Here is a 17199-nt window from a genome sequence, read left to right as displayed (position 1 = left end):
TGTATGCAACAAAATCCTTTTTTTAGTATTAATAAAAAACTAAATATTTAAAATTTGAATTCAAAATAATCGGTTAAAATAAAATAATCTCATGTCACTTTATAATATTTCTCATAAAAACAAAGTTAATCTTTGTAATATTAGATTAGAAGAACACACTGTCTTTGCAAGGTTAGGTAAGACCACAAATCATAGTGAGAATTTATAGTAAAATTTATATATCCTCTATTATCAAGTATCAACTGAGAAAATATGATAATTGAATCTAAGTCCCAATTATTGTCGTTATAATAATAATAATAATAAACTAATGTAAGTGAAAGACTTGATCAGATGTATTAACCTTTGTAGACAACAAACTTGTTTTTTTTTTAATGATTAGTACATGTTTGCGTGAAATTAATTTTTTGATTATGTGGATAAGTAACAAAAGAAATTACCCTAGACTATCTCTAGGAAGGAGAGTGTCTAGAGCAGGAAACGGAAAATCGCAAGTCTAGAACAGTTAGGTATGCTGAACTCCTAACCTGTCAGTCAATAGGTTAGTGAGTCACTAATTAGTCTAATTTTATTTAAGATATTAAAATTTAAAATTATATATATTATATAAGTATATAATTAATATTATTTATGTAAAAAAAAGTTCATTCATACTCAAAAATTTAAAATAATAATTGATAACAATCAGACATCAAAACGATATCGTAAAAGTGATTCATTTTATTTATTTTTTGTAAAATCAATCGGGTCATACAGATCTAACTGAGATCCAATGACCTAACCGGTTGAGTTTGATTGGATCATCCCGGATTAATTACGTGATCGATCCAGTTAGACCATCGAGTCTCGGTTAGACCAATTCGACTGGTCGGGTTGAACTCAGTTTCACAATTGTGATGAAACCCGTACCTGTGGGTACTCGTTCAAATCCTTTTCAACTTTGATAAAGAATATCTAAATTGATCAGGTATGGATTCGAGTTTAGGGATTATCCGACTTTTTTAAGTGGGGTCGGGTTCGAGAATGAAGATGTCACTACCCCTTGTACATGTGCCAACTATTAAAATTTTATTTATTAATTGTTAATTTTATTTTAAAATTTTTACATGTTTTAAAAAAATTTCTTGACGATTTTTGTAAACAAATACACTACAATGAATTTGATGATGTATAAGTAATTAAAAATAAATGATAACAATCGATTAATTTTTTTCTAAAATCAAATTTTTAATATAATTAAAAAAAACAACTTATTTAATTGGAGACGAGATATCCAATATCTTGTCACATAAAGAAACGAGATAACAAATTTTAATACGACATACATCTAGAAGGGATATGAAAATATGTTGAAAGGTGACAATCAAAAAATTGGAGAGAGAATATCGATTTCACCCCATCCCATTGTCATGTCAAGGCACATGGGTACACAAAGGAAAGTGACTAGTCCCTACTTGTAAGTTGAGTAATCTAAAGCAGGAGGTAAGCATACCGGTGACGCGGAGAGGAGCCTCCACCAGCTTAATCACCAGTCTACTTCATATAAGAAACTGGTGGTAAATATTTGTGTTTTAATTTAAAATTTATAAATATATATTAATTCTATTTTATAAAATAATATTTATTTTAGATTCTCTTAAGATTTTGTTTTAATGAGTCAAACTAGTTTGTTATATTTATTGTGACAACTGTAGGTTGGTTTTCCAACGGTCATATTTTGTTGTTGCAAAATCCCTATATATATCTCTTTCCTCTTTTCTAGTAAGGACAGACTGAGAGCTCTGGTTTCTTTCTGCCAAAAATTTATCTCTTTCTTTTCCTATACAAAACTTAATTTTTGTGAGAGCTAAGAGCATTGGTGTTCATAAGGTTCGGGGATCCTTTCGCTGCACACGATCGGAACCAACGGGTTGTCGTATCTTGGGAGAGGAGCGCAATCAGAATTTCTTACCCGTGCAGTGGGGACGTTTTCTCTCTAAGGATAGCGTTTACGCGCTTCAACCCAGGCTATTTAATTCTTTCCCTTAATTTAATTTTCCCTTGTGCTTATTGTATGCTATAATGTATTATTCATGTGTTGTCAATTAAATTTAATTTACTACTGCTATTTTGTTATTTAATTCAAGACTGTGCATCTTCTTCATATTTATTTTCCTTCATTTTGGTTTTATTTTTCCAACAGTCTTAGAGAGAAAAATTGTTTTAGAGAGAAAATGTTTTATACTTTCTTCTTGTATAATCTTTTCTACAGTAGCATGATGTTGTATCAAAATATCTATAATGGATATGATTGAGTTCCTTTTTAGTAAGTCTGGAAAATTAATGGACGAAGACACAATGTATTATGCTTCATTAAAAATGTTTTATTATATTATTTCATTTCCTTAAATTTTACATAAGTGAGAGATTGTTGAAAAATATTTTCTTATAATTTGAAATTTAAAATATATTTTCTTCATTAATGATGGTTTTGAAGAGAAAATGCTTTTAGAATTAATTTATGTGAAAAACTAAAAGCATACTTCTAATTTCATTCCTATATGATTAGAAAACTATCTTTTACTTAGTCAAATGATCCTGTGAACACAAGTCTTTAAAATCAGGACATTTGTTGTTTGGTTTTTAATTTTTATTGTTTAACGTTATTATTTCTACTGCAAGTATTTTGTTGTTACATGTTGACTGATTGTCTCTTTATTTATAACTCATTGATAAAAGATAAGCCTCTGAAAATATAACACACAAAAATAATAAAATAAACACTTTGGTGAAACTTTATATTTTGCATGTCGTATTCTTAAAAGAGTACCTTATAAACAAAAGAAAAATCTTTATGAGCTATGGAGAAAAAGAGAACCAAATCCGAAATATCTTAAAGTGTGGGGGTGTCTAGTAAAGGTTAATATCCCTATTAATAAGAAAAGGAAAATTGAAAAAAAAAATATTAATTATATTTTGTTGGATATTTTTTACATAATATTACTTGTAGATTCTTAGTTGTTAATTCAGAAGTGACTGGAATTTCTAATGTTACTATTATGCAATCTAGAGATGTCACTTTCTTTGAAAATTTTTTTCCTTAAAAAATAAATTGTTAAATCTTTATATGGTTTGAAACAAGCTCCAAAGCATTGACACACAAGTTTGATCAAGTTATTCTTTTGTATGATTTTCAAATTAATGTTAGTGATAAATGTGTGTATGTGAAACAATTTGATGATAATGGATGCGTCATTTTATGTATCTGGATGACATATTGATATTTGGTAGTAAATGAATTTCATAAATGATGTGAAGTTTTTCTTGTCTATAAATTTTGATATAAAAGACCTTGGTTGTGTAGATGTGATTTTGGGTATTAAACTTATAAAGAAAAATGATGACATGACTTTTACCCAATCTTAGTATGTTGAAAAGCTATTGAAGAAGTTTAATTATTTTGATGCGAAACATGTTTTTACTCCTTATGACTCATCCATCAAGTTTAAAAAAAAAAATTGAGTAAAGGAATTTCTTCACATAAATATTCTCAAAGTATCCGTTCTTTGTTGCATTTGACAAACTTCTCTAGGCCTGTCTGATATTGCACATGTAGTTGGTAGATTGGAAAGTAATTGAGGAATTTAGTGATACAAAATTGAAGTTCTGATTTTGATGAAATAAAATTGACAAGAGGTCATGTCTTTGCTTTAGCTGGTTGTGCAGTATCATGAAAATCTATTAGACAAATTATTATTTCACATGGAAGCAAAAAATTATTGCTTTAAATACTGCTACTACTGAGGCTAAATTTCTTAAAAATGTATTATGTGATTTGTCATTGTTAAATAAGCGTATACCTCCAATTCCAATGCATTGTGATAGTCAAATTGTCATATCTAAAGTAACAAGCAAAATTTTGATGAAAAAAGAAGACACTTAAGAGTGAGACATAAGTCTATTAGAAATTTGATTTCTCATGGTGTCATTTCTCTTGACTTTGTCAGGTCAAAAAATAATATTGCGGATCCGCTTACAAAAAGATTGACATGTCAACAAGTATTTGAGTCGTCGAGGGGAATGAGATTAAAGCCCATTATTTAGTTACAACAATGGACACCCGTCTCCGTGTGATTGGTGATCCCATGAATGGAGTTCAACGGGTAACAACGAAATTGTTTGTTGACTAAAGTACACCAAAATGAAATTTGGCGGAGTTGTTCCGTTTCTCATTCCTATGACGAGGTGTATTATAAATTGTGGCAATATTAAGGTTGAGGTATTTATATATGTGTATTTTTGGTGGAAAAAAAATACCTCTTAATGAATCCGATGACAATTATTGTAGGGGTGAGGGTCACAACTCACTCTTTGAGGATTCACCTAGTGAGTGTGGTGGTGGGGCCGCCACTGTGAGATATGGGCTAATCTCTAAAGGACACTCACGAAACAAGATACAAGCGCAAGGCCGTGTAACGCGCTACCACTTATTAGAACCTAATTGAATGCCAATATTGTAGGGGTTGTGTACTAAAGTCCGGTTAAAGAATATGTAGTTCAAGACAATCAAGTCATTACATTTTTCTCGGATGGAAGTTCATAAACACTAGGTATAAGGCTCAAACCCGGAAGGTTCCTTATACCGAAATACAATATCACATGCTCTTACTCTTATGTTTTTATACAAATTATCTTTTAGAAAATATATTTTAAAATTTTAAATTATGTGGGGGAATGTTGGTAAATATTTGTGTTTTAATTTAAAATTTATAAATATATATTAATTCTATTTTATAAAATAATATTTATTTTAGATTCTCTTAAGATTTTGTTTTAATGAGTCAAACTAGTTTGTTATATTTATTGTGACAACTGTAGGTTGGTTTTCCAACGGTCATATTTTGTTGTTGCAAAATGCCTATATATATCTCTTTCCTCTTTTCTAGAAAAGACAGACTGAGAGCTCTTGGTTTCTTTCTGCCAAAAATTTATTTCTTTCTTTTCCTATACAAAACTTAATTTTTGTGAGAGCTAAGAGCATTGGTGTTCATAAGGTTCGGGGATCCTTTCGCTGCACACGATCGGAACCAACGGGTTGTCGTATCTTGGGAGAGGAGCGCAATCAGAATTTCTTACCCGTGCAGTGGGGACGTTTTCTTTCTAAGGATAACGTTTACGCGCTTCAACCCAGGCTATTTAATTATTTCCCTTAATTTAATTTTCCCTTGTGCTTATTGTATGCTATAATGTATTATTCATGTGTTGTTAATTAAATTTAATTTGCTACTGCTATTTTGTTATTTAATTCAAGACTGTGCATCTTCTTCATATTTATTTTCCTTCATTTTGGTTTTATTTTTCCAACAGAAACAATATTGTCATCCTGGAGTGGAGTGAGTATATCCATCGTAGGACTTTGAAGGATATCCCACTTATCACTATCAAAATTCCTGTTGTTGCGCCATTTCCATATCCACACCAAATCGTAGCAACAAAGAGGATCCCGCGAGAGTCCGTCAAATGATGCTTCAACCAGAGGATGATGTTAGTACTCATAAAATTCTGGTTGGAGAAAAAACGCAGTCGAGTCCAAAGTTTCTTAGCATGAGAAATATAATTTAATAAATAAAAATTTAAAATTTTCTTTATCTCTTTCTCTTTCTATCATATTATGTTACTTATTGTAACTACACTTTTTTTCTCTCTTCTCTCTCTCTCCTTAAGTGTCAACTAATTAAGATACTAACATATTAAATTTACGTATATTTTTCAACAATAGTTATTATAATTTTTAAGGGGTCATATAATTATTTTTATAAGATATATAAGTGGGGAAAACCTACTCAAAATCTACACATTATCATTCCTAATCGAACCGAATTGCAAATACTTACAAATTTACTATTAGTAAATAGTGATAAGAATCATTTCATGATGAATAAAATAAATATTTTATTAAGTATTTATGGATGCTACAAGCCCAGCCTCAAAATAAAAGGGGAGACAACTTTCATAATCAACTCCATCGGCCAGCTATGCATACGAAAGAGCAGCGTTGCATTCAGCCACAAAACAGCCCACAATGCCAGATCCAATTGCTATTACAACCCGAAAACTGCTCCTAAAATTTAGCACCCCAATAGGTATATATAATACCCTTTGGCCAACATCACTTCCTAACCCTCAGCATTCTTTCCATTAATATTGTACGGTGTTTTCTCCTTCAATCACACATAACCTCCTCCTTGTTAATTTATATTAAAAATGGGAGGTTGTGTGAGCGCACCTAAGGAAGTTGCCTTGAACGAAGGAGAGTTGGCCCCGGTAGCTGAGACCGTTGTTGCTCAGGTTTGTGTTCTTCTTTTTTTACTTTATTCTTCCCATTTTTCATTTCAGAACACACATAACACATCAAGACACATGGCATGACACAACTTAAAATCAATTTTTCAAGGTGAACATTGAAAGTAAGCATTATGAATTATCTAACGTGAATCTAAACAAGTTATTTATTTTGTGCAGGAGAACACCCAGGAAGAGGGTGACAAGAAAGAAGAGCCTCTGGTAGAGCTGACTGAGGCTAAAGAGGAGAAAGTGGAAGCCAAGGCAGAGGAGGCTGAGACCAAGGAACCTGAAAAGGAGGAAGTTAACGCAGAGGATAAGAAGAGTGAGGAACCTCTCGTAACTCTGTAGATGATATTCCATGCATCCCTTGTAACAATCCTGAGCCAATATAAATTTTATCATGTGTAATAGGTCCTGATGGTCAAATTCACAAAATACCCTTTTCACTCCTCGGAGCAACATTTCAATAATACAAAAATTATTTTATTTATTTCAATAACACACACGCAACAATTTACCTATATACATAATTTTCAGATATTTTATTAATCTTAATTAGAGAAAAATAATAAAATGTATTAACACAATACATATCAAGTATTGTTTTTTATTTAATTGTATCGTTTGATCTTATTCTTGATATCCTATAAGTTATAAATCTTTTAGGTGAAATAAGTAGTTAATATTTTTACTACGTAAATTATAATACTATTTATTGAAACACATATTAGTTTAAATAATAACAATAATCTGTTTAATATTATATTTAAATATGTTTTTAAACCCAATAATTAAGACAATGTTCATTTTTAATCCTTAAACAAAAAATAATCTCTTTATTTTAGTCTTTTGCTCATGAAAACTAAGAACCACATATAACATATTTTCATTTCATGGATAGGAGACAAAAAAATGATTTTATTATCAACTAAAATTAAATGTTGTCATGTTTTTCTGTGAAGACTAAAAACATATTTAGTTCATAATATTACTATTAATAAATTTGAATTATAAATAATATAAAAATATAATCTTAACAAGAATAAGTATGACAGAAAAAGATTAGTCTCTTACAATAGGATGAGTGTTTACTTGTCTATTATTATCACATGATTAATTTTAAAATCAATCTCTTTTATGTAGTTGAAGACAAAATAGATAAAAAAAACTTGACATCTCAAAATAAAAATTTAATTTGTCCTTCCATTTCAAAAGCTAGGGGGTTGCACGAAAAACACCAGCCCTAGCTTGAAACAAACATAAAGTATGTTTAGCAAAGGCTGAAAGGCATCAGATGCATTACATTCTTTCAAAGATAAAGTCATTTTAAACTATCCAACATACACTCTGACTCATTAAAGTAGTTAGCTTATAAGTTTCAAATTTTTTTAGCTCCTTAACTTATAGCTTTTAACTAGTTTACCAGCAAATTTTATGAAACATATATAGTAAAAGATAAGATAGCAAGGTATATGCACAGGGAAAAGAAATATAAAGAAAAATAACAAATATTAATAAAATTTGTTTATAATGTGTTTAGATGACATAAAAATATATCAATTATATTCCACTAAATAAAATCTAGATGATACCATGAAATGTAAAAATAATTATTTATTATTACGTTTACTTGACTACAAAATCATGAAACCATCACGTGTGACATAATTAATATATATTTTTCTTCATTAAGAATATGATAAGGGATTGAATCCTAAGTTTGCACTAAAAAAATAACTGTAGATAGATTTATCTCTCAAATAGATATGACTACTTTGAAGGATTAATTCTTTAGTCTAATATTAAAAGAATTCTTTACTATGTTAATCCAAATACAAAATTAGAATAATGAAGTATTCAGGTATCATAAAAAGAGAAACAGCCCAACAGCACATAAATGCTTTCTTTAGATCAAATTGTTTTTTAAACGTATCTTCTGCCAACCCCTTTTCTTGTTTTTTTTTTTTTTCCTGACATCATTCACATGTAAACACAAAACATTTAGCTGTAACAAAAAAATATATTTGAATGTAGACAATTGAGAGATAGAAAGATACAACATTTGGATGTCAAAATGTCGCCGGCTAGTTTGAAAATCCTTCTCTAACACCGAGCGGCATCTTGCAATTAGATGTTAGTAACATTTTACGTTTACCTCTTTCTTCATAAATAGTGACATACACAAATATTTATTCCCTCACGCGTTACGTCTTACACTCCATCCCGCAATTATTGCAAGTTTTTATAGTCGCAATATAAATTGCATTAATTTGTCGCCTTTAATATTCTCCGAGGCATCAGACAAGCGAATTCCATTTCCATTCATGAACACATACAAATAAATATTCATCCATTTTAGACTTTTATGTGATAAAAACAAGTGAGACAACAGAAATAAAGACAAAGGATGCAATTGATTTTACAGGTAACAATATCATTGGACAAAGCCATTTTCAGCTGACGAAGGAGCGACCTGTTTGATAGGTTCCTCTTCTCCCTTGGTGTCCTGTTTCACAGCCAAAACAATCAAAACCAATAACAACGGATAGCTCACAGTAGTGAGTACCCAATTCACAATCAACTGAGCCATAGCGGACACATTATGGTTATCAATTTGCCAAGCCACTGCTGCCCCTGCACTTTGTATGCCTTTATAGAACCCAGCATACCTGTATAACAAGCACAAACAATAGTTAATATTTAATACCCAAACTTCAAGCATGATTGACCTACACCCTTAATTATAAATAGAAAAATTAATCAAATTATTAGACATGATAGAACAACAAGTAGTTGGTCTAGGTAGCAACGAGTTCGGATTTCCTAAGCAAGTGATCAGGGATTAGAAATAATTAAACATGAGATGAGACAAACAAGTGGTTGGTCTGAGTGATTGACAGATTCTGATTCCCTAAACAAGTGATTAGGGATTGGAATCTTGACTTTTACATATGGAGAAAATTTGATTGAAAGGAGGCAAACTCATCTAGGAGTGTCAACAGATCTTTTGAAAGAGATTAATCTTAGTAATTGACTTAGGATACTCTTTGCAATCATATGCTAAAAAAATATTAAAAAAAATCAAAGAATAAATAATTTACCTGCTAAGAATCTCAGAATCATTAGCCAGGGCTCCAATAACCCAATAGACCATGCTCTGGAACATGGCATCCAGCAACCCAAAACTGAAATACAAAACAAAAGGCCCAGCATAGCGAGAGCCCGAGTTCTTAAAATCCAAGATCACCCTGGAGTCATGATTTATCTGATTTGCAAGTGCACCACCCCAAATAGCAGAAGCAAGAAGAGCAACCACACCAATCCCCAGAACCCCTCTCTTCCTCCTGCTCTTAAAGCTGAAATCCATCACATACCCAATCCCAACAGAACCCACCATCTGCGCCCCCCAATAGAACACATTGTTGAACCCTCTAGTCCTCAAATTAAACTGCGGCTTATTTACATGGTTAAACTGGTAGGTGTAAAAAAAATTACTAGACCAAGCAGCGGGAATAATAAGAAGCATCTTCCAGTTGTAGAAAAGTTTGAGAATCTCAACAGATTCAGTTGCCACATTGGAGTACAACATGTTAGTACACCGAGTCCCATCGTTGCGAACAACCTTGCTGGCCGGCAAGATGGTCAACGACAGAACAGCCCCAACGGACATAAATACCATGAATCCTATGTAGGTTCCGTCGTTGACAGTGGCAGCAGAGTCACCGCGATTGTAATTCAGAATGAAGGGAATGAGGCCACCGATGACACCCCCCATGTTGAAGATGCTCCAGAAGATTGAAATGTAGGTGCCTTTGCGATTCTCCGGGGGGTACGAGGTCATGATGGCGCCCTGCGCGGCCCAGAGGAGGCCGGCGCCGACGCCGAGGATGGCGCCGGCGACGATGGCGAAGAACTGGTGCTGGTAGTGGTTGTAGTAGAGGAAGGAGCCCGCGTAGAGGACGTAGGTAGAGCAACCTGCGAAGAGAATGAGTTTATAAGGTTCACGTGCACCTTTCGTTTGCAATTGAAATTGCTACAGAGAGTAAAAGCAGAATGAAATAAAAAACAAAAGAATTCTGATTTATAAAAACTAACAATTAATATTTATAAAATGAGAACCTGCAAAGAGGGTGAGGTGGGGTCCGAGGATGTTGTAGATGCCGCCCCCGACGATGCCGAAGATGGCGAAGGTGGTGTAGAGGGCGGTGAGGGCGTTGTTGGAGGCGGTCGAGTTGACTTGGCCACCGCCACCCATGCCGGAGAGGGCGTTGAACATTCCCGGGCAACAGAAACAGACCAACCCGATGAGTACGATCTGAATGAAGGGTGAATTGTATCTGAAAAGGGAAAAACTTTTAGCGTTTTCTGGGATCTGGGTACCTGGTTGTTCGTTTCCGAGGGTACCCATTTGATAATACTGGACAAGAACTGAATAGAGTCAAAGAGTGGAAGAATTGTGTGAGAATCGAGATAATTTATGGGCGAGAGTGAAGTAGTAGAAGCGTGATGGGAACAAGAGGGTTGGCCTGTAGAATAGGACAATTTTGGAGTAGCTATTTTGTATTTTGCATTTACAATGCACATGGCAAGGATTCCAGATGCTTACGCAAAACTGGAAGAGGATTTTCTGCTTGGCTGATTCGGATCACCAAGACAAAAGTGGATAAGTGAATTTCTTTGGCTTTGCTTGTGTTTTTTATTTTCATTTTCATGGTGTCCGTTAAGTTTTTTTTATTTTATTTTATAAGTTATTGTATTTTCTGTTTCTTTATGTTTTTTTTCTTCTGATTATTGTATATTACTATTAAAAATGTATTTTAACTAAATTAATTTAGGCAATTCTCCTTAATTTGATGTTTCTATCCATCCAATGAATCCACGTGAATCTCTTTTAGATTCTGTGCCATCCAGAAGGGTAGCGACAAAACCAATGGATCAACAACGATAAGGATATTTTGTACATTGGCTCACATCATTCAACAAAGTCCTTTTCTTGTCTGGACAACTAAAATTAACGAACTTACAGTGTCTAATCTTTAAAGAAATCCTAAGGATTTAAATATAATTTTATTTTTTTGAATAAAATGATATTCTTTTTTAGACATTTTTTTATGAAAAAAGTGACTAATATGACACATTCACACAAATGATTGAGATATTAAAAATGAACTCTTTAAAAAAAACTAAAAATTCATTTAATTCGTGAACTGAATATTTTTTATTATAAAAAACGTTAAAAATATTTTGATGAATTTTTTTCATAAGTATCTTTTTAATCAATACTGAGGGTAAGTATCTTTCTAATCAATATTAAGGGGTCATGATAAACATTTACCTTAACATAATAACATTCCATTATTTTTTTTCTCAACTTTCAATTCGCATGCGAAACAACAAAAGGGAGTTTTTCTTTTTTTACAAAATTACTAAATGAATCAAAATTTAAATTAATACCTAAAAATGAATTAAGTTATAGGATAACCTATAACTTTTGAATTGAAAGTTGTAAATTACATTTTGCTTTTTTTCATTGAAATTGTAAAAAAAAATTATAACTTTAATTTTTTTTAACACGATTTTAAAATCGTATGTGAAATTTTTTTTAATGTCATAAATTATTTAAGACTTCAGAGTCATAAATAATTTTTTATTTTAATTATTTTTCTTTTTAGTTTTATTTAATATTTTTTATATTTTTTTATATTATTTTGTTTAATATATTTTTTATATTTAAAATTTTCTATATTTTTTACTAATACTAAGGATTATTATTTATATTATGAATTAAAAAAATAATACAAAAGACTTAAATTTAAATAAAAATATTAAAATGTTTTGTTATTAATATTAACTAATAATTTATAATTTATCAAACAATATTAATTTTTTAAAATCTTTTTAATTAATTTTTACATTTATCATTAGGTAAATTAATGATTTCGTATAGAAATATTAATTAAGTTTATTTTATAAATTATTTTAATATTAAGAACAAAAAGTAATTTAGTAATAAAATTAATTGTTAAAATAAAAATAACATAATACATCAATATAAAATAAATAATAAAAATTAAACATAAACATAAAATTAAAATATAGAAATAATATTAGTCGTGTATGATTCAGTTTTACTTGCATTATTTTTCTAATTTAAAAATAATAATCTTTAACATTAGTAAAAAAATATAAAAAATATTAAATATAAAAAGTATATCAAATATAACAATATACAAAAATGTAAAAAATTATTAAATAAATTAATATAAAAAACATTAAATAAAATTTATAAAAATATACAGTAATTCATTAAATAATTAAAAGAAAATTATTTACGACTTTAAAAGTCGTAAATAATTTATGAATTTAAAAAATTATTCACCAACAACTTTAAAATCGTATTAAAAAAATAAAAAATTAAAGTCATGAATTCTTTATGACTTTAATGAAAAAAAATAAAACAAAACTCATAACACAGTTTAGTCTACGACTTTTAATTCAAAAATAATAAATTATGGTTAGATTTATCCATTGCTGTTGGATATTAATTTAAAATATTATATCATTTGATAATTTAGAAAAAAAAAAATATCCACTTTCCTTCGTTTTTCCCAACTGAAAAGTCCTCTAACTAATTATGAAATAATTAAAAAATAGATTTGACATGATTCTACGTTTGTCGTTTTCCTATCGCGTTTTTCTTTTGGGAGGCAGCACGCCGGCGGTTCTGGCCGGCTGCAAATTGAACAACTGATTATTTGTCGCTCTCGTCTTTGGCCTTCCTGTGACAGCATCACCTGCTACTATACTCAATTCTAGAAATATCTAATCTTATTTCAAGACACTGAAATTTATTTGGTTTAGGCTAAAATGGAATTTACCTTCGATGATAGGTAAGTGCGTAGGATTATCGATTGTTTCTTCGGATCAAGATTATAAGCATCTTAACGCTAAATAGTGTGATTAGGGACAGGTATTTTATACCCACTATTTCCCCATACTGGTTACTGTCACAAATATCAAGAACTAACATTGACTGAGCATTTCCCCCATACTTTTCGACAAAATTTGGTTCAAACTTGATTATAGGGTTCTATAAACCGCATTTCATTAATTAATTAAATATGTACTTTTTTTTTAATAAAACATAACTATGTACTTAATAGTTTCACCATGGTCAATCAGACAATATTTAATCAAGTTTTTTATTTGATTTAATTAAGTTGATTGAATATGATATGTAAATTATTATAATTTCTCTATTACGATAGTTTTATGGATCATTTTTTTATTTAGATTGAGATTTGTTAAAAAAGTACAAATCAATACCGGTCATGTGAAGATAAATATATAAGTGTTAAAATCATAATTTTTAATATATCTAATAAAATAAATTTATATCTTATAACCGTTTTCTACTTAATTTCATGTTTTGAAATCATTGAAGGATCATTTCATTCTTAATTTTATTAAACATATGTATCTAAATAAAAAATAAATACAAGTCAAGGATCTAATTAAAATAAAAAATAAAGATCTAATTAAAAATTTGGTAAAAGTTTAGGGACTCGACCAATAATTAAACCAAAATAAATTTGATTATTATCCTTTTTATAAGTAAGAAGCGTGTTTGAATGAATTAAGTTATGAATAGAAATATATACAAGAAAAGTGATTTTAATAAAAAAAATGTTATTTGGATAGAGTTAATAAAAAGTACTATAATTATTAATATAGATATGTAAATATTGTTTAATTATAATAATATAATAAATATATTATGGGGATATTTTGCTAATATATTTTTCTTTACCTGAAAAGCAAAGATACAAAAGCTGTTTTTCAAAAGGAGTGTTGTTGTTGTTAATCAATGATGCAATTATGACTCCCTGCTACATGCACTATTTTTGTAGTAGTAAATTTTTGCTGTACATTTGTTATAAGAAAAATCCATATAAGTCTTGCTAAATAGGAACACAATCTATTTTATTTAGTGGGATTCAGAATTATTTTATTTAATAATAGTTTATTAAAAATAAAAAATAATTATACACAGATAATATAAAATTTTACATAATTATCTAATCACAATTTAAATTTATTTGATTTTATAATAATTATTTTAAAAAATATATTACCAAATGATATATGTGATTGGACGAGAATATAAAGTAAGTGGAACCTTTAAACTCCTATTAAAAAAAGTAATTAATAAGAAATGTATTGCTACCATTTCCTTATATGCATTTGGTTAGAGTACACATGAATACAGCCAAATATCATATATCATTAAATTGAAAAGGACTCAAAACTTGATGTTATTGATGATTTCGGATCGTCACGTAAAAAACATTCAAACAATAAACAAAAACTTGCATAGTTCTACGACAGTATCCATCTGTTTTAGTACAACTAATTACAAAGACAAGATATCAGATATGAATGGTTATTGAGATGCGTTTGACTGAAACACCGATGCATTCACCACCTTTGAGATTCGATCTGATGCTTCTAGCAGTTTATAACTGACGAACAGATGGCCATATTTTATACCTCTAACTGGGGGTGCTCCTACCTTGTGCAGTCAGAACAAAACCTTGTATGTAAATGACTTGATAATTAATTAATTATTATTCCTTGTATCCTTTCACTTAGGGGTATAAGTGAATGGGAGTTAGGTTTGGTCGTTTTTGAAACTAAAACCAATGAAATAATGATGAGTTGGAATAGGTCAAGTTCTTTGCTTTTAGGTAAGAAACTCCAACTGAACCAACCCAATTTTAATTATGTTGAATTGGGTCAAATAGTCAAGTAAACTTATTAAAGTATTATTATATTCTAAAAATTTGAAAATATTAAAAAAATTGATAAAAAAAGGTCAACAAAGAATGAACAAGCAAATAAATAGAACAAATGAGGAAGTGGTTTTGAGTCATAAAAACAATAATATATCATAGTGTTGTTCAAGGGCTAAGCATCGCGGGCTGAGAAGGGAAACAAGAGAAATGTCAAAGTAAAGAATCTAAAGTCTTAGATTCTCATCCTAAAGTTTATCTGTAATGGGAGTTTTCAAGTATCTTTGAGGTTTGATTGAACCGGCCTGTATAATAACTGACTCTCGGTTGAATCGTTCGAACTATTTAATCCGATCGTACCAACTATATTTAAGTGTCTATTTGATTAGATAATACTTTGCTGGAGATTAATTTAGAAAATAAGAGAGGCTATTTTAAGATATAGTTATTTATATTGCTTGTTGAGTAATTCAGTAATGACTAATGAGAAATTGTGTTTATATCGTAGTAGTATTTCGTAAAAAGGAAAAGGAAAAAATATGTCAAAAATGATTAATGTAAAAGTAATACTATAAAAAATCACCTCATTACTTTCAAGTATCAACCTTTATTATGAGTATTTGACTTGCCGAGGCAAGATTTAATTGTTGTGTTGTCATCCTTGTTCTCATCATTCTAATCTTACTTTGTAATGCTTAAATCTAATATTCATCTCACAAATTTGAATGCGATTTCTATACCTTGCTTTATATTCCCAGGTGCAATCCTTCGGTAGTCTATATTCAGTCAAGATAAAACTTCTAACAAAATCATTCTAATTTGTACATTGAACTTCCACATCGATATGATCGTGATTGCTGATGCAGTTGCTCTTGAGCTTCAGGACTGTCAACGATCACTCCAGACCACCCACATTTTCACTGAAAATAATGCGTGGAAGCCATTACGAAGCAAGAAGAAAATTTAGGAATTAGGATTGGGTCCAAATATCCATAGAAGTAGAAGGCACCCAACACAAGAGACCAACAGTAGCTGCCTCTATTTTGTGTTGACTGTGGCAACAGCGTACTAAGTGCGTGTTTGTTTTCCAGTTGAACCCTCCATTTTCCACTTTCCAATGCATGTTCAATTCCAATCCAATTGGAGTTGAGTTGAAGTTGACTCAACTGAAATTCAATTCTTGATTGTTTGGGCACATTTTAAGGATACATTAATAAGGTGAGAAATGCAAATTCTTATTATTGACTTGAGTTTATTAAAAGTTAGAAAAATTGAGTTTTAAATCAAGTTTATTTAATAATATTGTGTAATTTCCAATCAAGTTTAATTAATAGTAGAGAGTATATTAGAAAAAATGAGTTAGTGAATGTCTTACTTGCATTCCTTAGGATGTTGCCTGGCTAGAGTACCTTTTTCTGGGTCTTTGACAATGGTATTTCCACATGCATTGAGCACACAGAAACTAAGGACTGGACATTCAATAAAACTGTTACTGATAGAGAACTGGGGAGTCAATACCTCATCATCGATCACAGAATCACAGAGAAAATGAAACTCTGTTGATATTCATACTGTAAGGGTTTTTATACGTGCAGCATAAAGGCTAACCAGTCAACATAACAGACTAACTGATCTAATTGATTTAACGAAAAAAAAAAAAACACCAGCGAAAAGCACACTGAACATGGAGAACAACTTATGTATTAACCGAGCTTGCTTCTGTACCCTTCCTCAATGGAAAAAATCAGATTGTTAGTGCTCTTCTATACGACAGAAGTCATTCTTGTTTCTAATACAGTCACATTTATGAACTTTCCTGGATGAAGTTGAGAATACAAGACTAAAATGCGTTTCTTAAACATCAAATGAAGTGGAGAGCGCAAGACTAAAAGCTTCAACAGAATCTAGCCTCTAACAAAAATTGGAGCCATTATAGAATTCAACTTAGTGGCTACCATCAGTTAGCTGTGATGAAGTAAAAACTATCAAATAAAATGTTAGGGGTTGTACTTTATATTCTCTGCAATGGTTACTAAGAAGTACCCATTTAAGAAAATTCTGATTCACGCAGAAATTCATTTCA

At 30.4% G+C, this 17199-nt stretch overlaps 1 protein-coding gene across 1 annotated transcript; it reads right to left on the bottom strand.

Moving 5' to 3' along the window:
* Nucleotides 1-8593: 8593 nt before the first annotated feature.
* On the bottom strand, nt 8594-10990 carry LOC114410207 (UNC93-like protein 1). Its single transcript, XM_028374049.1, has 3 exons — nt 10444-10990; nt 9426-10299; nt 8594-8993 (listed from the first exon to the last, which is right to left on the bottom strand). Exons 1-3 carry the CDS (start codon nt 10730-10732, stop codon nt 8759-8761), a joined length of 1398 nt encoding a protein of 465 aa, XP_028229850.1. The 5' UTR covers nt 10733-10990; the 3' UTR covers nt 8594-8758.
* Nucleotides 10991-17199: the final 6209 nt, after the last annotated feature.

The sequence above is a fragment of the Glycine soja genome, chromosome 4 (genome assembly GCF_004193775.1).
Source record: "Glycine soja cultivar W05 chromosome 4, ASM419377v2, whole genome shotgun sequence".
Classification (NCBI taxonomy): domain Eukaryota; kingdom Viridiplantae; phylum Streptophyta; class Magnoliopsida; order Fabales; family Fabaceae; genus Glycine; species Glycine soja.
This window is presented reverse-complemented; position numbering and strand designations above follow the sequence as displayed.